At 42.9% G+C, this 23,305-nt stretch overlaps 1 protein-coding gene across 6 annotated transcripts in view; it reads left to right on the top strand.

Moving 5' to 3' along the window:
• CARMIL1 (capping protein regulator and myosin 1 linker 1) overlaps positions 1-23,305 on the top strand; it is a 305,453-nt gene that overhangs the window by 212,363 nt on the left and 69,785 nt on the right. For all 6 annotated transcript variants that reach the window (XM_046004391.1, XM_046004388.1, XM_046004387.1 and 3 more), the window contains 3 exons: positions 3,408-3,506; positions 12,419-12,547; positions 13,265-13,396. In XM_046004391.1, the coding sequence (XP_045860347.1) occupies positions 3,408-3,506; positions 12,419-12,547; positions 13,265-13,396 (360 nt within the window). The remainder of the gene's footprint in view (positions 1-3,407; positions 3,507-12,418; positions 12,548-13,264; positions 13,397-23,305) is intronic.

Raw genomic sequence — 23,305 nt, 5'->3', positions numbered from 1 at the left:
CTGGGTGGCTCAGTGGGTTAAGCCTCTGCCTTCGGCTCAGGTCATGATCCTGGGGTCCTGGGATCGAGCCCCACATTGGGCTCTCTGCTTGGCGGGCAGCCAGCTTCCTCCTCTCTCTCTGCCTGCCTCTCTGCCTGCTTGTGATCTCTGTCTGTCAAAAAATAGATAAAATCTTAAAAAAAAAATCTTGAAAGAAGCTGGGGGTGAGGCGGGAAGCCCTTACATATTGAGAAATAAGGACAAGAATTATAACATATTTTGGGTCAGAAATCTTACAAGCAAGAAGAAAGTAAAATGCAATATTTAAAGCATCGAAAGAAAAAAATCCAGCAGCCTAGAATTCTGTATCTAGCAAAATCTTCTTCAGAAGTAAAGGAGAGGGTGCCTGGGTGGCAGAGTCAGCTGAGGGTCTGACTCTTGATTTCAGCTCAGGTCGTGATCTCAGGGTCACGAGATGTGAGATTGAGCCCCAAGTTGGCCTCATACTCAGCAGGGAGTCTGCTTGGGACTTTCTCTTCCCTCTCTTTCTCTCAAATAAATAAATAAATATTTTTTTAAAAAGTGAAGGAGAAATCAAAACATGCAAAGATAGCAATGTTACGAGGAGAGAGAAATTGATGGTACTCTCTTAAAAGGAAGCTGTACCAGTTGCAGAATGGTACAGCATTCTGTGAAAGGGGACTTGAAATAGTTGTATATTGCAAACACTCTGGCAACCACTAAAAACAGTTTTAGAAGAAGTGTAGTCAATGTACTAAGGAAGGAGAGAAAAGTGTAATCATATACAGTACTTAAGAGAAAGCAGAAAAAGGAAATAAAAAGAAACAGAAGAAATGCCTCATCTACAAATGTTAATTGTAAAACTTGTGTTTTCTTAAACGAAAAATTAGTGACTTTAAAGCTGACATTTATCATTTTTTTCTATAATACTTATATCGTGAAGATTTTCATTTTAACAGAAGTCTATTCCCCAGAAGAAATATGCTTTTTAATTTTACTCTACTAAAGAATAACACTGTGATCCTGTACTCAATCATTAGAAGTTTGGGGGTTTTTTTGTTTTTGTTTTTGTTTTTAAATATAGGATTCCTACATTGAAATGCAGGTCTTTTTGTCTTTTGTGCTGCTGTTGTTTTCAGCTGTGAGCCTGAAGGTGTCGATCGGCTTTAGAGGGCCATCCAGGTCACGGCTGCCCAGGGGGACTGGCGGACATGACAGTGACGCTTTGGGCCCTGTCCCTCCCATCTTCAGTCAGGCCCTCCATCCTCAGCCTGTAGGACGTGGGGTCTCTGTCCTGGTCCTCGAATGGTGCGGGGAAGGAAGGCTTAACTGCTAATCTAAGACGCAGTCCTTTTAGTGGTGATGTGCCAGTGGTTGATGTTAAAGGAACTGAAACATTGTTATTCTTCCTTCCCCTTGCACTGGCTTTTGGAAATAAGCTTTAAATTTTTCCCCCTATAAATAAATAAATAAATCCCTCCAGACTTCGTCTGTGCAGCACCACTGATACCCCTCTAGAAAGTCTGCAAATGCATGGGCTAGCCCTGGGTGCATGGCCCATTCGTGAGCCGAGCCTCTCATACAAGCTGCTCTCACAACTGGCCCCCAGGACAGTGCTTAACAAGATCAAATGCAAAAGGACAAATAATAAAGCAGAAGTACCCAAAGCTGGGTGGCAGTGTGTACCTGTTACATTTCAGGCAGGAATCTTTTTTTTTTTTTTTTTTTTTTGGGCGAAAACATTTCCTATCGATGGTAATGTCACCTTGGAAGGACATGACTTTGGGGGAAGCAGAAGAGAAAATTAATATAATAAAATGCCATGGTCCTAATGTGTCACTTAAACGATGTTTCATTTCAGGGATCTCTTCATTTTTATAATTCTTTCACTTATGTTTAGTAGAAAGGTACATTGCGTTCTGCTTTATGGTTTCCATGGATGATAGTAATTATAGTCTGCATTTTAATTGTCTCTAATTGGTATTAAATAGTGGTCCTTTTAGCATATGGAAAATTAAAATGTAGTAATACGGAGAGACTCACAGTTATTAGATGTTCTTAACCAGGGAACTACAGTGACAAATTAAAGCCAAACGGTTACGTGGTATTAATAAAAGCAAAAGAGGGGCGCCTGGGTGGCTTAGTGGGTTAAAGCCTCTGCCTTCGGCTCGGGTCATGATCTCAGGGTCCTGGGATCGAGCCCCACGTCAGGCTCTCTGTTCAGCAGGGAGCCTGCTTCCCCCTCTCTCTCTGCCTGCCTTTCTGCCTGCTTGTGATCTCTGTCTGTCAAATAAATAAATAAATCTTTAAAAAAAATAAAATAAAATAAAAATAAAAGCAAAAGAAAACAACAACTGAAAACAAACAAAAACCCAGACGGCGCAGTTACGGATCCGAATCACTGTCTGCAGACATCTTCGCACACGCCGGGCAGGCCCCGCAGTGAGCCCCGTTCCTACTCAGTGTAGCCCGTGCGCATTCTTCTTAACCACATTTCCATCTGGTCATCATGTGTATGTTTGGATTTTTTTCTTTTTAAAGATTTTTTATTTAGTTATTTGACAGAAAGAGATCACAAGTAGGCAGAGAGGCAGGCAGAGAGAGAGGAGGAAGCAGGTTCCCCGCTGAGCAGAGAACCCGATGCGGGGCTCGATCCCAGGACCCTGAGATCATGACCCGAGCCGAAGGCAGCGGCTTAACCCGCTGAGCCACCCAGGCGCCCCATATATGTTTGGATTTTTAATAGGAGATCGTATCTAAAAATACAGACTTCGGACAACTTCAAGCGTTATTTTCTGTGGAAATCTGTTTTCGTATTTTCTCTGCTTTTGCTCAAATCAGCCCTGTTTTCGAGATAGCGTGAAAATCTCATGAGTTCGTGAAACTAGTATATGTCTTTGTGTTGTACAGCTGGTGGCCTTCAAATTTTGTACCTATTTTCTCCTTGTTTCCCTTCAAATAGATAGTCTTCTCCGTGCCGATGGAGTCCGCCTCCTAGAGGCTCAGGGTTCCGGAGGCTGCCATCTGTACACCCTGGCGCGTTTATTTAACTTTGCAGCTGTTGAGTGGTTAAGGACCCGTGAGGGGGAGACTGTGGCTATGTGCAAGAAAGCAGGGAGTCACTGCGTGGGGTCTCCAACGGCGGGGCACTCAGACCCTCGCCGATCTTTGTCGGCGACCGAGTCCCGTAACATTGCTCCCAGGACACGCGTGTTCCGTCCCTGACTCTCACTCCCAGAGTGCATCACGGTGACCGCCCACTTCCGGTCTACGCGGGGGTCATGGGCGTGGGGCCAGCGAATCTGAACTTTGGTTCCAAGGTCAGCACCTCGCTGTTTCTGGCTTCTCCCTTCACCCTCCGCAGCGACTCGGCGTGTCCTTGAGAGATCCGTGTGCTTGCTTTTCAGATCGAAAACTACCTGCTGCGGAATCACGAGACCCGGAAGTACTTGCAGGAGCAGGCGTACCGCCTCCAGCAGGGCATCGTCACCAGCACCACGCAGCAGGTGAGGGGCGCGTGCCCGCGGGCGCGCCCACCGCGGCCGCTTCGGCCGCTTTCCCGAGCGCGGCGCGCAGCATCTCTGTCCCCGAGGCATCCCCAGGGAGGCCGGAAGAAGTGGCTTCTGAAGATGACAACAAACGGAAGTAGAGTTTGGGGGAGGATGCAGGGCGAGGAAAATGTAGGCTGATTCTAATGCTGAAAATGCGTTTTTCATTGCTGATGATTTTGTGCTGCTTAAGATTGTTGATAAAGTGTATTTTAGGTTTCCGGACAAATAGAGGAACCCGTCATTACGGATGAGAGAATCTGAGTCTGAAATTCCCAGTTTTCCCCAAATAATTAAGAATTTGTTGAGTATTGGGGCACCTGGGTGGTTCGGTTGGTTAAGCGTCCAGCTCTTGATTTTGGCTCAGGTCATGATCTCAGGGTCTTGTGATCGAGTCCCACCTCAGCTCCGTGCTGAGTGTGGACCCTGCTGGAGAGTCTTTCTCTCCCCCTCCCTGCTTGTCTTCTCTCTCTCTCTCTCTCAAAATTTAAAAAAAAAAAAAAAGAGAGAGAGAAAGAACTTGTTAAATGTTAACACTTAATTACTAAAGGGAAACTAAAGTGTTTTCTTTTTTACTTTATTTTCCTTCTCTCCACCCAATGCTAGAGAAGAAAAAAGGAATTATGATGATAAAAAGAAATGTGGATTATTTTCTTCCAAAAGTATCAACCCAAACCAAGGATCGCAAGATATTTGAGGAAATACATGTCAAAGAAAGAGCAAGATAAACCAAAAATCTGACCTCAGATAATTCAGAGCACAGCCAAGGACTTTGAAAAATACTGTAATTAGTAAGTTCAGTGGGACTTGAGGAAATATTATTTCCATAAAATAGGAATAGTCTGCTGAGCAACAGGAAACAATGCTTAGCAACTGAAAATATGCTCGCAGTAGATAGAATTAAATAAACTGGAAGGGCACAAAGTAAGCTGTTTCAAAGTAAGAAAAAGTAAAGGAAATCTCTATAACATACAGTAAAAAGATGGTAAATATGAAAGAAAAGTAAAACAGAATGGCGAGTGGATTCAAAATGACCAACAGTCTTTTGATAGGAGTTCCAAAATTGAAAAGGAGAAAAAATAGTAAAAAACCGTTTTGCATAAATCGTGGGGTTGATGTGATCCACTGAAATTGATCCAAAGGAAAGGCCAAAAGAGCCACACCTAGACATGTCCTGGTCAGAATACCTATAAGAAAGAAAAAAAAAAATCTTAAAGAGTGTCAGAGAGAATCAAAGGGCTATTTTACAGGAGAACTGAACCTTTTCTTAGTATCCATCCCAGTCACTGGAAGCAAATGAAGTGATGTTATCCAAGTTCAGAGGGGGATTTATTCGGGACCACAAATTCTACACCTCGCCACTTCATCAAACAGACATGAGGACAGAATTAAAATGGACTCAAATCACCCCCAGTCTAACATATGCACAAAAAGTTCTCCAGGGAAATTCTCCAGCATAACGATGAGAAATAAGAGAGGACACAATATGAAGTAAAAATAAGAAACTAGAGCAACAATGAAATCCGCATAGTCACAGAAGCTGAAGGAAAACTTTCAAAAATTGCCCCTTTGGCCTGTCTGCTGGGAGCTGCAGGATAAAAAGACACAAGATTACATTTCTTTCTGTGCAGGTCCCATCATCATCATTCTGTAACTGCCTTTCAGTGGGTTTAAAATTTTAGTATCAACACAGACAAGAAGGGAAAACCTCATTATTGTTATGTTAAAAAAATGTGAATATTAGAATTCTTCATGTAAAAGTATTGATACTAACTAAAATTAGAAATTGAAGAGAGAGAAAGTTGAGTAGGAGTGTTAAGTATGCTGAATTTTAGTTTTTATTTTATGGACTCAATCTCTTTTCCATCATTCATTCTTAAAAATACAAATATAGTTAACTATTACTGGAATTAAAATAGTCTACTTGGAAAAATACAACTGTAAATCTACTATTTAAATTTCAAATGGAAGCCACCAGAAGAATTTTAAAAAGCAGCGGGTTTCCATAAATATTTATCTCAGCAGGGTGACTGGTAGGCAAAGTTTGTCATTTGAGACCCATTTTTTTTTAATGGTTTGCACTGTTTTCTTACCTTGTACAAATGTCATTTTAATTTTTTTGCTGTTGCTTTTTCTTAAAAGAGAATTAAAGAAAAGTGTCCATGATAAAAGCATCACATATAATATACTCCAAGTGGGTGAAATTGTCCAGAAGACCATAGAGGTCTGTGAGGGTTTTCTCAGGAGCTGTGATTTCAGTGCATTTCGGTCTTGTATACTTCACAGTGTTCTTCGAAACCTTTACAGCAAGCATGTGTTCTTTGTAAAGGAAATAGGAAAGCGATGTATATTGAGAAAAAAGGGGAGGAGGGTGCCTGGGTGGCTCAGTGGGTTGAGCCTCTGCCTTTGGCTCTGGTCATGATCTCGGGGTCCTGGGATCAAGCCCTGCACTGGGCTTCTCTGCTCAGAGGGGAGCCTGCTTCCTCACCCCCGCCTGCCTCTCTGCCTACTTGTGATCTGTAAAAAGAAAAATCTTTAAAATCTACTACTTTAAAATCTTTAAAAAGAAAAAAAAAGAAAAATGGTAATTATGAATATTGGTGAGGTAGCAGGGAGTTTTGAGAAAGAAAACAAAATGTTGCCCTTACCAATGCCTGAAAAATCTATTTTTTTCTCCCCTGCAAGGGACGAATATTAGCTTAGCACTTTATGGTTTACTGTTATTTCCTGGTTTTAGTGGTGAACATTAAAAGCAGTGAGAGTGCTAAAATCTTACATTGAGCCTTTGCCTTGGGTTCCTTTCTGAGCTGCCATAATACAGGCTTTTCTTACTACAATATCCTTCCAACGTTGCCCCTCACTCGCAGGGGATTTTGCCCATCCAAAAAAATTCCTGCAGCAACCTTTAATGCTAATCCTTAAAAGTAAGTTTTGTCTTCTCAACCTCAAGGAAATGGGACACAGGGGGCTTAGTGCAGATGTTTAATTCTGCACGGATGACATCTGTCTGAATTATTTGAGTCATTGTGTGGTAGGTATATTGCCACCTTTTCTCTTTGGGGATTTCTTAGGACGTTATGATTAGCAGTTTTCGACTTTAATGGGTTCAGTCACTTTAAGAGAGATTTATCTCCGTGAGACTGAAAGTTCTTATCGAAGTTTCCAGAAATCTGTATACAGAAAGAATAGGCGCTCTGTGACTACTGGCCCAGCCAGCTGGGTAGCCAAGAACTCTCGTAAGATTCTAAGACACCATACTCTCCCTTTGCTTTCATATTCTTATCCAGCTCATAAACTCTCTTCATCAGGAGTTAGCATATCTTTTCTGGAAAAAAACAAAAAGTAAACATTTTCGGATTTGCAGGCCGTAAGGTCCCCCTGCAACATCACAGCTCTGCTGGGGGAGAGCGAAAGCTGCCATAGCCACTGTGTGCATGAATGAGGTGGCTCTTGCAATAAAACTTTATTTATAAAAACTGTCTCGGGCACATCCTCCCCCACATGGTCTTGATTTATTTCTTTCCAGTCCATTTTCCTATATGGGTTGTTTTTTTTTTTGTTTTTGTTTTTTTTTTAAACACTGAATTCGCAAAATATAAAGACTTTGGAAAAATAAAAAAATAAAAATACAAACAGGCTGAGAATTGCCTGTAGTTTGCCGAAATCCACTCTTCTCACTCTTAAGCTTTGCTGACCATTTTTAAAAAGGGAGAAGGCAGTTTTATTGTCTGGAGCTCTTCATCCAGGGCATTCTCCTCCCACCTCACGTGGAGTTTTTATACTTTCTTGATCTCTCTGCTACCCCATCACCTCGTAACCTTTCCAGATGTGCCCCTATCTGGGCAACTTCTCTCCATGGTGCCTTGTCACCATGGCCCTGGGCTTTTTCTCCCTCTTCGTCTGTTTGTGAGAGGAGGCAGGATAGCGTGGACGACCCAGATTGAAGGACGGGCTTTGCTTTCCCTGTGGGCGTGAACTGATGTTAGTCACGTAAACCTGTTCCAGCCTTGGTTTCTTCATCTGTGAAGCCGGGCAGACAACTCTGAAGATGCTGGGGGGATTCACTGAGATAAAGCACGAGAAGAACTTGACTCGTCACCTGTAGACCGTCAATGCTGCTGCTGTTAGTCTTACTGTCACAGTTATCATCACGATTGACTTGCCTCATCCTTCCGGAGACTCACTGCTTCATTCATTGGCAGTGTGCCATTTTGAGTATCTTTCTGCTCCTCTTGGGTCTTATCTGTCTCCTTCCCACACGACTGTTAAACCTTTCATCTTCCAAATGCCGTCCCTTTCCTAAGTTTTGTACTTAGTACTTGTTTCCTTTAGCTATTTCATCCACCCTTACCATTTTCATGCTCCAAGTGGGGGGCACTCCTGGGTCTGTCCCTGTTTTTTTCCAGCAGCTTTTACTTGTCAACACTTGCTCAGCATGTCTGAGATAGGGGGTCACTAAGACAAAATTTTGTCCCTGGAACTCCTCATTTTACCGTTTCTCCCAGTGGCCTCATCGCCAAGGATAGAACCCTGGGGCCATCTTGGATGTCTCCTTTGCCACCACCTTCCAGTGGTCGCTGTGGCCACCCACTGACCTTCCAAGTGTCTTTGCAGCTGTTCCTTTTTTTTTTTTTTTTCCCATTTCCATTGCCGGCCCTCTTGCTCGGATGCTTTTATCAACTCACTCCTACGTCTTCTTTCATAAGTATGGTGGGGACTGGTGTGTCCGCCTGCCATGTCTCCTTCTGCTCTCTGTAGCCCACGTCCTTTGCATCAGGCAGGGAAGCAGAGTCACCAAGGGTGCTACGGGAAAGGATCTATAGACCTCACGGTTGTGGCAGGAGCCGGGGCCGGATACCCCGTGCCCCATACACCCTGTTCCACCTCCTTAGCCTCACACTCTCTTGCCTTAGCCGAACGTTCCAGTCCTGTCTCCTACAATAAAGTGCCCTGTTCCTAATCAGGAGATAGTCCTTGCAGGTGTCTGCCCGTGCTGTTGCTGATGCTTATTCTTTTGCTTAAAATTCCCTTCGACTTTCTCAACCTGTAGAAATCTTTCAGGACCCAGCTGAAAAGCCACCTTCCACCTCAGCTAGCTGGGCTCCCTCCCTTGGCTGAAATCTTGCACAACTTCATATCATTCCTGTGTATCATTCCTGTATCATTCCATACTTCTAAGTATGTGGCAGGCACCCCTGTGAGAAACGGAGCTGAGCTTGGGCAGAACAAGACGAACAAAACTTGCGTGCCCTTATGGGTGTTACATGAGGGAGCGCTCTCTAGCTTGCGTTACCGTTGATGGTGAATATTTCTTTCCAATTCTAGGCTTCTCGGTCACTGGGTGGCAAAAGGTATATCTTATTCGGGACGGTATCGCATTCGGTTTTAGGAATTCAGTTTGTCTCTTTTTTTTTTTTAGATTTTATTTATTTATTTGACAGACAGAAATCACAAGTAGGCAGAGAGGCAGGCAGAGAGAGAGGAGGAAGCAGGCTGTCCGCAGAGCAGAGAGCCCGATGCGGGGCTCGATCCCAGAACCCTGGGATCATGACCTGAGCCAAAGGCAGAAGCTTTAACCCACTGAGCCACCCAGGCGCCCCTCAGTTTGTCTCTTGAATCGGCTAAAGACAGTGACATGGCGAAAGATGAAATTTCTCGGCAAATGCGGCATTTGCTGGAACAGTTATAACAAGTGGAGAGCAACCAAAGATGGCATTTATTACCAGGAGTTCTAAGCTCTGAACTTTGGGTTCTTTAGCCCGGTACGTTTGCAAAAGCCTCAGCGCTCCCCAACAGGTGTGACGTGAGCTAGTGCTGATTTAGCTGCCACAGAAGCCGGCTTGACCGGTACCGCATGAATGGAGGCGCTTGCTACAGTCAGGAAGGTGCCCGCCCCGCTCAGCTTTCCGATCCCCTTCTCCTGGCTTACAGTCAGTTTTATTGGGGGGTGGGGTGTATTTCGTGAGGGTCCAAGATGGAAGAGACAATGCAGAGAAGGGGCCTGGGGGTGGAGAGGGTTGGGGACGGTGAGACTGTCACCGTAGCAGAGTAGCAAGGGGAACCAGGAACGTGAAACGTGAAGAGAAGCAGATTAGGGAAGAGGAATTGCCTGCGCTCAGACGTGTGCCAGACCGTCCCACAGAAGCGAGCGTGCGATTGATTGTTGTTCTCAAGGGGAAGTCACGGGTCTGTCCCAGGGGACATGGGAAGACAGATTAGGACTCAGCGTAAAGATGACCGTGTCCAGGAATGACAGAGTACGTTTCCTCAGAGGGAAGGGAGCCGCTCAGATGGACGGTGGTGGTTAACAACTGCAACGGGCTGCGGCAGGAGAGTGGAACGCTGGGGCTCAAGGCACCGAGCGGCCGTTCAGATGAAGAGCGTGGGTGCTGTCCCCTACCCTGAGACGTGTTGGCGGACCAGCCCAAGGCATGACAGTCTTCGGCTTCCCATCTTCCTTCCTCCTCGCATTTGTGTGCCTTAGGAACTTCAGTATGAACTGAGAGTCAAAATCCTCGAGTTCTTGTCAGAATGTTAGACTTGCTCTCCACACCGTCATCCCGGTCGTCTTCTGTAGGTTAACGTTCCTAGTCCCTGAGCTCTTTGGTTGTGAAGCATCTGGATATGACCTCTTGGGCTGTTCCGAACCTTAGTAACTATGTGTTCAGACAAACCTTTGAGACTTGGGAGGTTTTATGTCTTACTTGAGTGGAAGAACTAAATTTTTATGTTTCTTTCGGAGGTACTTTTATAAATTCCAGTTACAGAACGTGGTGTTGAGGTCATTGGAATTTGTCTCCTTGGGGACCGCACACGTTTCAGGAGTCTCTTTGGCCTCCCGATTATTCAGGATGACCAACTTCACAATGCCTCCTCCACAAGCCTCTCCAATGTGACCTCAGACGTGTATCAGTTCCTTTTGTAGTATGTGGTTTGTCTCTTGAAATTAAGTATTTTTCTTGGGAAGATCTGAATTATGGATGACTCCTCGCTTGAGGAGATCAATACAACAGAAGAGTTAGAATTTACATCAATTAAGAAGCTGTTTTAAAGCCTGTAGTAAGTTCTCTGCAGGGCATTGTGAAAACGCATCAAGTTAAGATATGATTGCTCCCTGCGAGCTTAGATTTTAGTGAGAAGCATAATTCATAGAACTTCTGTTTCCTGTGGGGAGCTCCGGGCCCTTCACGTCTGTAACCCCAGGCCATTTGATGGTAATAGGAGCTGTTCTTAATGTACATTAATGTTGACTTAGTGACCCTGTGTCAGGGAATAAGTACTGTGAGTGGTGTTACTTTACTGGGTTGTCTTCCTAATACACTAGAAAGGGAGATGGAGTGAATGTTAGAACCAGATTTTCTAGAACAGGAGGACAAGAGGGATGGTGATGCTGCCACTCTGCATTCAGACCATAAGTCTTCCGAGTGGTGGACCCAAGTCTCTGTTGTCACAGAGTTCATGGGGGAAGAAGGGCTGACTTTGGCTTCCAGTGGTGGTTATTTCAGATCATTCAAAATAGAGCAAGCATGAATTTAAATAAAAATATTACTAGGGGGCACCCGGGGGGCTCAGTGGGTTAAAGCCTCTGCCTTCGGCTCGGGTCATAATTCCAGGGTCCTGGGATCGAGCCCCGCATTGGGCTCTCTGCTTGGCGGGGAGCCTGCTTCCTCCTCTCTCTCTGCCTGCCTCTCTGCCTACTTATGATCTCGGTCTGTCAAAAAAAAAACAAATAAAATCTTGAAAAAATATTACTAGATTGCCACCTCTGCCAAGTGAATGCCCAGATGGGATAGGACTCTGGATATGTGAGGTCTCTGGAAGAAGGAGTAATTTTTTAAGACCATGAAATTGCCTGCAGTTCTGAGCAAAATACTGGAGAGACTTTATAAACCATGGTTCATCTCTGTCTTTCTTAACTTTCTTCATGCTCTTGTCTGTAAATGCAAATACAAAAGGACATAATCTTGTCCATCTCTGGTACTTTTTGTCTCCAATAGTGATCTTCCACTTCCCTCTGGGTTTCACGCTTACGTCTGTGGAGTAACCGAAAATGATTCAGATGTAATTAACCTGGGAGAGCGGCTTTCATGGAATAGAAACTAAATGTTATCAACTTTATTATTGCCTGTGTTAAAATCATAAAACCTCAACGTGCTTTTTTGGGCGGAAGGGTGGCTTTTAATTTATATGGGGAAGTACCTAATATAATTGAATTAGCTTTAAAAATATTAATTTCTGGGCACCTGGGTGGCCTGGTCAGTTAAGCATCTGCCTTCGGCTTAGGTCATGATCCCAGTGTCCCAGGATTGAGCCCTGCTCAGGGGGGAGCCTGCTTCTCCCTTTGCCTTTGTCCTTCCCCTTGCTCATGCTCTCTTTCTCTCAAATAAATGAATAAAATCTTTTTTAAAATATGATTCTGTAATATTGAGACCAACTGGCTGTGGATGCCATCTTGTAGTCATTTCAGCCGTCGCCAAATTACACAGTCCATTTCTCTGTTTCCTCAGTCCCTGGCACTATTTCTGTCACAGAGGGTACTTAAATGAAATTAATGAAGGAGAGTTACTATCTAGCGAAATGTCACAGAGTAGCCACGAAATTCTGAATCATCCAGAAGTACACACTTTGGTTCTCCGTGCTGCGTTTCCTCAGGCAGGAAAGAGGACCGAAGTCCCTGAGATGTTTTACCGGAGTTAATGTTGCCGAACGCTGCTGATACGAACAGATAAATTAATAACTGGCCATAAGCTACCTTCTGGAATATTCTAGTTAAGAGGTGTTTTTGTCCTCATTCATTCCATGTTTTCTTCTCTCTGAATATTGGCTGTGCTGTCTTGGGTGCTTGCTGTCCTTTTCATGGCATGGAGCAGATGATTGACAGAATATGTGTGAAAGTACAGGACCATCTCAACTCTTTACGGAACTGTGCGGGAGACGCTGTCCAGGAAGACTTAAAGTCAGCAGAGAGGCTCATGCGTGATGCGAAGAATTCTAAAACGGTGAGTTTTCACTTCAGGCTACGTGAGAGTCTTGTGTAATAAAAAGCTTGTTTAAGCTTCAGTTCTACAAACGAGGTCCAACTGTTTTTAGCTTTCTACCCAATGTCAAGGTGACTGACAAATGGCAGAGTGAGTGGAGTTCCTCTTTGCCTCCTTTCTGTTCCCTGGGCTAATTACCGGTCATCAAAATACAGAGTAAGAAGTAGGGGGCCCCTGTGCTGACAAGGGTTGTCATCGGGTCCTGAAGAGCTGAGGGGTAGAGTTGAAGTTTACATGAGCAGCAGCTCATTTGAAAGTGTTATCCTTCCAAGCTGATAGCGCGAGACTCCCCTCTGTCACCTCTAAAAGGAAGCTTCTTTCAAATTAGAATTTGGTGCCCAAAGTCTGGCTTCATGGGGAAAAGACTGAGGGTCGGAGGGGGGTGGCCAGAGAGCCTGGGACCTGGGCCTGGCTCTGCTCTTGGACTCATACAGCCTCGAGTATTGTCAGGAGGACGATCTTGAGCGTTAGTCAAATACCTTCATTCCGCAGAGGAGGGCGGGAAGGGGCACGGAGGTACATACTGATCCTGAACGCCACAGTTTCCGAATCTGTATGAAGCCTTTGATGGAGAGCACAGCCTCTCTCCTAATGTTTCTTACCCTTTTCACTAACTCTGCAGTGACTCGGGTACTTAGTTACACAGTTACAGAGAGGTTATTTGTGTTTTTATTACAGTTGTTACCAAACTTGTACCACGTCGGGGGCGCATCCTGGGCGGGGGCCAGCGGCTTGTCGTCCGGTCCCATTCAAGAAACTCTGGAGTCCATGGCTGGAGAAGTGACGAGAGTCGTAGACGAACAACTGAAGGTGTGTGCGGTTTCCGTTATTCTGGAGCGGGAAATCGCTCGGACGGCTGTGTGTGATGGTACTTCTTACCGTAGCGACTTCCGTGGTTGCGATTTGTGTGCGTGTGCTCACCTACCCCACAGGCACTGGTAGGAACGCTGGATCTGTCTGAACTTTGTGTATAAATGTGGGAGTAACTTCTTACCTAATGAGAGCGAGTCAAACCTAGAAAATTCATACTTTTGATGGAAAATCTCTAAATGCACTTTACAAGGTGCCATTGATAAGCAAATGATGGATTTCCACTTATGAGGCAGGAAGAGAAGTCTGTTCTAGGGAAAAAATATCCTCTGGTATCACATCTGATTTAGAGAATGGCCCGGAGGACGGGAGCCCCGTTGACGGTTCCCGGAAGCTGCTGCTACAGAGGGCCTCCCGCTGGGTGAGTGGGTAACGGTCCTCATAAGAAGCTGGTTGAAAGACAAGGACAGGGATTTAGATGAAGCAACAAGGCACCCGAAGTAGCAGAGACTTGTCCACAGGCTCCCTGGCTGGGGAGGAAAAATATTCTCTGAAATGTAACCTGAGACTAGATTTTTCTTAAGGTTACTTCAAACACAACTACACAGAGAAATTGTACCTCCAGAAGGTGGTCCTCATTTCTGATCTGCCTGTTCAAGAATGCCTTAAAAAACCATGTCTCAATTTCTATAATTATTTGGTCAGTTTTCTCCTGAGAATGAGATTGCTTCAGCTCATGGGGATTGGATGTGGGACTCAGTAATAACTTCACAACATGATAATTACTCTGCTTGTAAATTAAATTAATGAAGGAGAAAATGTGGATTATTTAGGAGTTTAAGCCCCTCTTATCTTCTTGGGCATGTAATGCAGAGAGAGACTCGAGTGAGTCGTCTTTCTTTTATTTAATGTAGGTGTTTTGCATCCATTCTGAGTAGAGACGGAGGGGCAGAAGGACAGGCCGCTCGGTAGAGTTTTGCCAGCTCAGTTGTTACCTAATAGCCCTTGTTTCATCCTCCACGGAGGATACAGCATGTAGGAAGGAAACTATCTTCGTTGCTATTTATTTTTCACTTTAAAAAGGAAACTTAGTCTGTGAAGCATTTAAATAATACTAACAACCGTAAAAGAAAGGAAAGGGAAAAAATCACTTGAAATCCCAGAGATAGCATCCTTCTTAATATTTTAATGAATTCCCAAATGTTCTATGTCCGTACACACGATTGTATGTGTATATGTGGTTAGACTATAGTGCTTTCTGGATTCGGTACAACAGCATGAGTACAATTCCAATTCCAGATAAGTGAAAAATCACCATCATTTTAATGGCTACATAGTAGTTCATTGGATCTACCAGTGTGTTTGGAAACCTCCACTCACCTGTGCGTGTCTCGCCTTTGCTTTCACGCCAAATGACACTTCCGATCACCAGGTGTGTGAGACTTCCCCCCCCACCGAGTGGTTCTCAGGGACACCAGCTGGATGTCCGACAACTTCACTCTATTCTGACACTATCTCCCTGGGGAAGGTTCAGACCCCCCAGGTGGAGAGTTCAGTCTCACAGGACTGCCCCCACCACCACTTCAGACAACCAAAGTCAAGTCTAGGTTGCCACCTGTGTTTCTGACTGACTGGCTGCGTCATTAAGTCAGAGGTTCCCATGACACCCTGCTCAGGTGTGACTGATTGACTAGAGCAGCTCACAGAACTCAAGGAAACGCGCTGACCACTTTGTGAAAGGATACGATAAAGGGTGCAGACGAACACTCCAAGGGAAGACGTGTACCGGGCAAGGTCATGGTGGGGGGGCGGGGAGCAGAGCTACCTGTCCTGGAGCGCCCCTCCCCCCACACCTCCGGGTCTTCACCACTAGCAAGCTCTCTGAATGTGTACTTTTCAGATCTTTATGGAGGCTTCATCATGTAGTCATGACTGATCGTTAGCTTCATCTTCAGCCCTTCTTCCTTCTCAAGACACTGGGGAGCAGGGCTGAAAATTCCAACCTTCTGAGGGTGGTGTTTGGTCTCTTGGTGACCAGTCCCCAACCAGGAACCACCATTCAGAAGCCCACCCTATGTCACCTCGGTAGAACAGACATTCCTAGCCCCCAGGATATTACGAGGGTTTTAGGAGCCTAGGTCAGGAATCAGGGTCACAGGCCAAATTTCAGAACCGAAGATGCTTCTAGTGTTTTCTCTCAGGAAATTGCAAGGGTTTCAGGAGCTCTGTGCCAGGAACTGGGGCCGGAGAGCAGTATACATATTTTTTGTTACCTCACAACCGCCAGTATTTATGGTCTAATTGCTAATGAATCCAGGTAGGGTAAATGCCTGTAACTGGCCTATTTCTAGGTCGGATTGGACCTTTCATACTTTCATCTACATCTGCAGACGGTGTTCCCGCTGCCCCAGCCTCCCGACACTACTGTAGTCTTTGGTTCCTCTTGGTCAGGATAGAGGAGTAGAAAAGTCTTATTTGGTCTTTGTTTTGTTTTGTTTTGTTTTTAATAGCTAGTATGAGTCAGGTAATTTTATTCTCTATTGGTTTTTCTTCTTTTCTAAATTGTATATTTATCTAATCTATCTAATTATCTAATTGTATCTATCATCTAGTGTTTTCCTCTAAAGCCTTTGTGATCACTCCTCACATACTGAGAATTTGCTGGCGTTGAAGTCCGCGTGAAACTTCTGGGCTGAAGCCTTTATCTGTTGGTGTGAGACCCCGGGGCTCTTCCTGCTCAGACATTGAGGCCCGTGTGAAAAAAGGGCCAGAAACTGAGAGTTGTTCGGAACGCTGAGCCCTCTCCATGGAGAGCAGCTGTTCTGGAGAATTCCACAGTCCTAAGGTGGACTTTATGGCAGTGAGAAATAAAACTTCCGTTAAACCAAAGCAAAACAAACACCCAAAACCCAAAAAATCAGGATGGAATATTGCATCAGGTACATCCCTGCCAAACAGCTTCCGACTGTGGAGTCTCCGATCGCACGTTTCCTCCTCCTTCTCCACCCACCGAGGGGTTCCCGTTGACTTGCCCCTCGTTCTTGGAAGGGAGTAGAAGGCTGAGGTCTGGGGCGCCTGGGTGGCTCGGTGGGTTAGGCCGCTGCCTTCGGCTCAGGTCATGATCTCGGGGTCCTGGGATCGAGTCCCACATCGGGCTCTCTGCTCAGTGGGGAGCCTGCTTCCCTCTCTCTCTCTCTCTGCCTGCCTCTCTGTCTACTTGTGATCTCTCTCTGTCAAATAAATAAATGAATAATCTAAAAAAAAAAAAAAAAAAAGAAGGCTGAGGTCTGAAGCAAAAGGCTTTTGAGTTGTTTAAAGCCCGCACTAATGTCAGTCTATTTAGGACCCAAAATATTTTTCTGTAAATAGACATTCCCCACATTTTTTTGAGGCTGGCCTTTCTGACTCCTTGTCAGTTTCAGCCGTGTTCTCCATCAACGCTTCCTTATTTGCAAACCTCAGAGCCTGCTTCTCTCTGTTCTCATGGCTCTTGGAGGTCCCTGACTCCTCCTTGGCCCGTTTTTGTAGTCCCCACTTGCTTGTTTTGTTTACTCTCAGTCCTTTTGAGTTCCAAGTTCCTTTCCCTTTGGGAATGTCTGGCAGGAATCATTGCAAATCTTTAATCACAGCTTCTTCATTAAATGTTACTTATTAATTTCCTTGAACTGGGTACCATAGACTTCTTTCAACAGACTGTAGGCAGCTCACATCTTCTCTGTTTCCTTCCGATTTACTAACAAGTGGACATCATTTTACTATTTAAACAAAAAAAATCCCCATTTGTCTATTTTTTAAGATTTTATTTATTTATTTCAGAGAGAACAAGGGGAGGGACAGAGAGAGAGAGGGACAGGCGACCCTGTGCTAAGCACGGAGCCTGAGGTGGGGCTTGACCTCATGACCCTGAGATCATGAGCTAAGCCCAAATCAAGAGCTGGACATTCAACTGACTGAGCCACCCAGGCACCCTACCCCTTTGTGTATTTATATAGCCTTTCACGATCTTGATTTTCTTAAAATGATGTAGGAAAAAATGTTTTCATTAGAATCCATATTGATTTTCTCACTAAACCACAGTGGTCCTTATTTACTTCACTACTAGTATCTACTTTAGCTTAAAAAAAAAGCCCTTTCTCTATTTCCCAGATTCTTTAAAATTAATATGTTGTACTAGCAGAAGCTAAAGTGGGTGGATTACTTTGTAAAAATAAGATTTTATTACAGTGATTTTTTTAAAAAATGGGACAAGTAGACCTGAGGTTGTGTCCTGATCTTGCTGTAAGTCAGCTTTCTTTAAGCCACTCAGCTGTGTATCCCCTGTGTCTGGGCAGTCCTGCATGAAGGTCAGCAGTAAACATTTTGAATACTGGGTAATAATAAGTTCAAGTAACACTCTGAGACATCTTTCAGAAATATCCTTTCAGAAAAGCAACAGAATGGCCAGGTAAACCAGCCTTCTCAGCAGACTATCTGGAGGAGAAGAAAGCAATTAAATTTGGAGAAATTCCTTCGTTGAGAAGAGGTGGTATTTTCTCTGCCCTGGTCTGTTTTAGGTGTTTTTAAAAGACAACGCTCTTCCTGTTTTCCCTGTTTTTTGATCCTAACATTTATTCCTGGAATAATAGAAGATGAATAAGTGAGATTTGAGTGTTTTAACATAAAAGAAACTTTCATTTTTCCCTTTGGGACTTAAATTTTAGAGTGCTTGTTTTGGCCTTGTAAATCCATAATTTCACTGTCAGCACACCTGTGGAATACTTCACTGGCAAATTTCAGATTTACTAAGGAAACGAGGCCCGAGGGGTGTTGGTGGCATTTTAGCAGGTGTTCACTTGGTTTGGCTAAACAGGTTCTCTGAGTTTTCTTGTTTCCTTATAATTACTTAAGGCAAAAGAAAGACGTCAGGCACTGGAGTGCAGAAGTTGTGTTTGCTGGTGGTAGATGGCAGCAAGTGTTGGCTCACAGTGGGAATCCGGGCGTGTAGCTGCCATGTTAAGGATATTCATCCAATTTACTTTACAAATAGTATGTAAGTTTTCTGAGTATTGTTAGTTATTTGTACAGTCAGGACATACCCTCCTAACTAGCATTGGGGAGATACGGGCAGAGTGAAATCTGATGATCGCATTTCCAGTGCAGGGCCTCTTCGATTCAAACTGTCTGAAGGTAGGGTAATGTACACTAACAAAATGAAGACTGTAAGAAAAGTTAAGAAGCACGGTTAGAGTGAGGAAGTTTACCATAAGCCTAGTTTAGATTTCCAGAAGGAAAGGGAGAACAACAAAAGGTAACAGTTGAGGAGATGGTGGCTAGGATTTCAGGCACTGATGACCAGAATCTTTCAATTCAGAAAGTCCGGTGAAACCCGTGTCTGATAGATAAAAACAAATCCATTGTCTAGAATCACATAACAGGAAGTGAAAAGGACTGAGAACAAGGAGAGTGCATTGCAAGGAGCCAGAGGGAGGGGAAAACCATATTACTTTAAAAAGACCAATACTAAGACTGACAAGACAGCTCCCAAATCAACAGTTGGTGGAAGCCAAGGACAATGAAAAGAATATCTCATGCTTCTGAGAGAACATGAAGTATAAACCAAGAACGATATATCCAATAAAACCTAATTTTTAAGAATGAAGTTGAAATGAAAACATTTTCATCCAAACAAAAACTGAGATGTTTACTCTAACTAGACTATACTAAATAAATACCTGGAGGATATACTTTGGGGGCACCTGGGTGGCTCAGTCAGTTGAGCGTCCGACTTTTGATTTCAGCTCAGGTTGTGATCTCAGGGTAATGAGATCGAGCCCCACGTTTGGATCCATAGTCAGCAGGGAGTCTGAGGATTCTCTCCCTCTGCCCCTTTCCCTGGCTCTCTCTCACTGTCTCTCTAAAATAAATAAATCTTAAAAACAAAAAACATATACTTTGGGACAAAGGAAAAATTATCAGAGAGAGTCTGAGATGCAAGAAAGTATAACAAGCAGGGCAAATGCCAAGTGTGGGCAAAGAAACACTGAGTATAATCAACAGTGTTAATGCCCCATCTGTGCTATAAAATTAAGAAGAAATACAAATGACATGGAGGACATTGGGAGATGGAGAGGAGAAGGAAGTTGAGGGAAATTGGAAGGGGAGGCAAACCATAAGACTATGGACTCTGAAAAACAACCTGAGGGTTTTGAAGGGGCGGGGGTGGGAGGTTGGGGGAACCAGGTGGTGGGTAACAGGGAGGGCACATATTGCATGGAGCACTGGGTGTGGTGCAAAAACAATGAATACTGTTATGCTGAAAAAAAAAAAATTAAAATTAAAAAAAAAAAAAAAGACCTAAATTCTAACACTTACTAGTCAGTTTCTAGCATGCAGTGAACCATAGAGACTCTAGTAGCTGAATAATTTGGAATGGACTGATTTCCTGCTCTGCCAACATGGACCTTGTCAGTGTGGCTATTCACAATGATGGGGAATATATTCTTTTGCTCAGTGCATATTTTTAAATAGTTGCTGTATGCCAGACACTAAGCCATGTCCTAGAGATACAGTCAAACAAAATAATATCTGTGCCCGTGAAGACTTAGAATAAAGTAGATTAAGAGACCTTTCTTGAGTTTCAGAATTAAATGCCAAACATAAATATACCAAAAAAAAAAAAATTAAGAAGAAATAAAGTATTAGAAAAGAGTAGTTAAGTCAATAAGGAATGAGGGAAACCAGTCTAAGGTCCCAGTCATAGTCTGGAAAAGATTTAAGACATTTGCATTAGACCTATCTCGTCCAATGTATTACTCTGTTGGCCACTTGTGGTCATTTAAATTTTAGATCACATCAAATTTTAAAAACTTCCAACTCGGTTCTTCGGTTGCACTGGCCGTGTTTGAAGTGCTCAATAGCTGTGTGTGACTAGTGGTTCCCTGTTGGTTGCTCTGATCATCTCAGGAAGTGCTTGAGACAGGAAGTAGAGTATCCATGTTAAAAGTTCTCATGTAGAATACTGTTATGCTGAAAAAAACAAATAAATTTTTAAAAAATATTAAAGAGCAAAAAAAAAAAAGTTTTCATGTAACCACTGAAACAGAGGCACGGAACAGGGGTTATACTGTATACCTAGAGGGGCATCAGGAAGTATTTGAGATTATTTTGGTTTGTCACAGCCACTGGGATGGGCAGGTGACAATGAACCTAACCATCCTGCAATGTAGGATTCAGTCCCACACCAGAGGAATGCTCCTGTCCAGATCGAGTGATATAGCAGAAGGGGCATCACTGGAAATAAAGCAGATCATTGAATGATCCAATTTACCAGAAATACATAATTTCAAACAGGTGTGTGTCTTATCCTATGGGTCCATGTATATTAGAATAAGTGGATACAAATTCACTATTATGGTAGAAATCTTTGAAAATGACTACCAGTAATTGGTGAAGTAAATTTAAGTAAAGTAATGATAGAGAATATTGGACGACATGAACAAATAGAAAGCTATCCCATGTTCATGGATTAGAAGAAACAATATTGTTAAAATGTCCATACTACCCAAAGCAATTTACAGATTTAATGCAATCCCCACAAAAATTCCTACATTTTTTACAGAACTAGAACAAATAATCCTAAAATTTGCATGGAACTACAAAATACCCCAGATAGCCACAACAGTCTTCAGAAAGAAGAGCGAAGCTGGAGGTATCACAATCTCAGATCTCAAGATCTACTACAAATCTATAGAGATCAAAACAGTATGGTACTGGCACAAAAACAGACACATAGATCAGTGGAACAGGATAGAGAGTCCAGAAATAAACCCACACTTTTATGGTCAACTAATCTATGACAAAGGAGTAAGAATATACAATAGGGAAGAGACAGCCTCTTCAACAAATAGTGCTGAGAAAACTGGACAGCTACATGCAAAAGAATGAGACTGAACCATTTTCTTACAACACACACAAAATCAACTCAAAATGGCTTAAAGACCTACATGAAGACCTGAAACCATAAAACTCCTACAAAAAAGTATAGGCAGTAATTTCTCTGGTCAGCCATAGAGACATTTTTCTAGATATGTCTCCTCAGGCAAAAGAAACAAAAGCAAAATTAAACTTTTGGGATTATACCAGAATAAAAAGTTTTTGTACTGCAAAGGAAATGACCAACAAAACAAAAAGGCAATGTACTGAATAGGAAAAGATATTTGCAAACAATGTATCTGATAAGGTGTTAATATCCAAAATATGTAAAGAACTTTTACAAGTCAATGCAAAAAAAACAAATAATCTGATTAAAATGGGCAGGGCACCTAAATAGATATTTTTTTTCCAAGAAGACAGACAGATGGCCAGTAGACACATGAAAAGATGCTAGGAAATGTGGATCAAACCTACAGTGCAAATCAAACCTTACACCTGACACAAGGCTAAAATAAAGACAGGAAGTAAGTATGAGTGAGGATGTGGAGAAAAAGGAACCCTCGTGCACTGTTGGTGGGAATAAAAAATGTGCAGCCACAATGGAAAACAGTGTCGGGATTCCTCAAAAGTTAAAAATAGAATTACTATATGATCCAGTAATTCCACTACTGGGTATTTCCCCAAAGAAAAGAAAAACACTAATTCAAAAAGATACATGCACCCCTATGCTTATTGCAGCATTATTTACAATGGGCAATATATGGAAGCAGCCCAAGTGTCCATCAGGAGATGAATAGATAAAGAAGATGTGATATATGTATACAATGATATTACTCAGCCACAAAAAAATAAGATCTTGCCATTTGCAACAATAGGGATGGACCTAGAGGGTAATATGCTGAGTGAAATAAGTCAATCAGAAAAATACAAATACTATATGATTTCACTCATATTTAGAATTTAAGAAACAAATTGACAAATGAAAAAAGATAAACCGAAAAACAAAACCTTAAATACAGAGAACAAACTAGTGGTCACCAGAGGAGCGGTGGTGGGAGGGGGGCAGTGAAACTGGTGAAGGAAATTAAGAGTACACTTACCTTATTGAGCACTGAGAAATGTATAGAATTGTTGAATCATCATATTGTACACCTGAAACTAATATACTGTTAATTATACTTAAATAGAAAAGAATAAAGAGAATAACAATGCATTAAGGAAGTGAATATTTCAGATTAAGTACTAAAAATAATAATTTTGGAGCGACAGAATTCTCAGTTCTTTTTTGTTTTTTTTTAAGATTTTATTTATTTATTTGACAGACAGAGACCACAAGTAGGCAGAGAGGCAGGCAGAGAGAGGAAGGGAAGCAGGCTCCCTGCCAAGCAGAGAGCCCAATGTGGGGCTCGATCCGAGGACCCTGAGATCATGATCTGAGCCAAAGGCAGAGGTTTTAACCCACTGAGCCACCCAGGTGCCCCAGAATTCTCAGTTCTGATCAAGTAGACTAGAATAATACTAATTCTTTTAAGGATACCTGGAATATCTATCAAAAATGCTAAGGAGGTCATAGTGAACATCGCAACAATTTTTAAAAACCATATTCTCTGGTCCCATTTCAAACAAATTAAAACTTAGTAAACAAAGAAAATTTGGGCAAAAATCCAATTGTTTACAGATTTTAAAATTACTTTATTTATTTATTTGAGAGAGAGAGTGCACACATGCACACAAGCAGGGGAGGGGCAGGGGAGAGAGAGCCCTAAACAGGCTCCACACTCAGTGCAGAGCCTGACATGGGGCTCTATCCCGCCACCCTGAGATCATGACCTGAGCAGAAATCAAGAGAGGACAGCCACCAACTGAGCCACCTGAGGTCCCCTAAGAATTACTTATAACCCAAAGGTCAAAGGCAAAAATATGATTTAAATAAGAAAATATTCAGAATTAAATGATAAGTTTAATAGTAATATAAGAACCTCTGAATTTCAGCTAAAC

This window comes from Meles meles, chromosome 5, assembly GCF_922984935.1.
Source record: "Meles meles chromosome 5, mMelMel3.1 paternal haplotype, whole genome shotgun sequence".
NCBI classification, from domain to species: domain Eukaryota; kingdom Metazoa; phylum Chordata; class Mammalia; order Carnivora; family Mustelidae; genus Meles; species Meles meles.
This window is presented reverse-complemented; position numbering and strand designations above follow the sequence as displayed.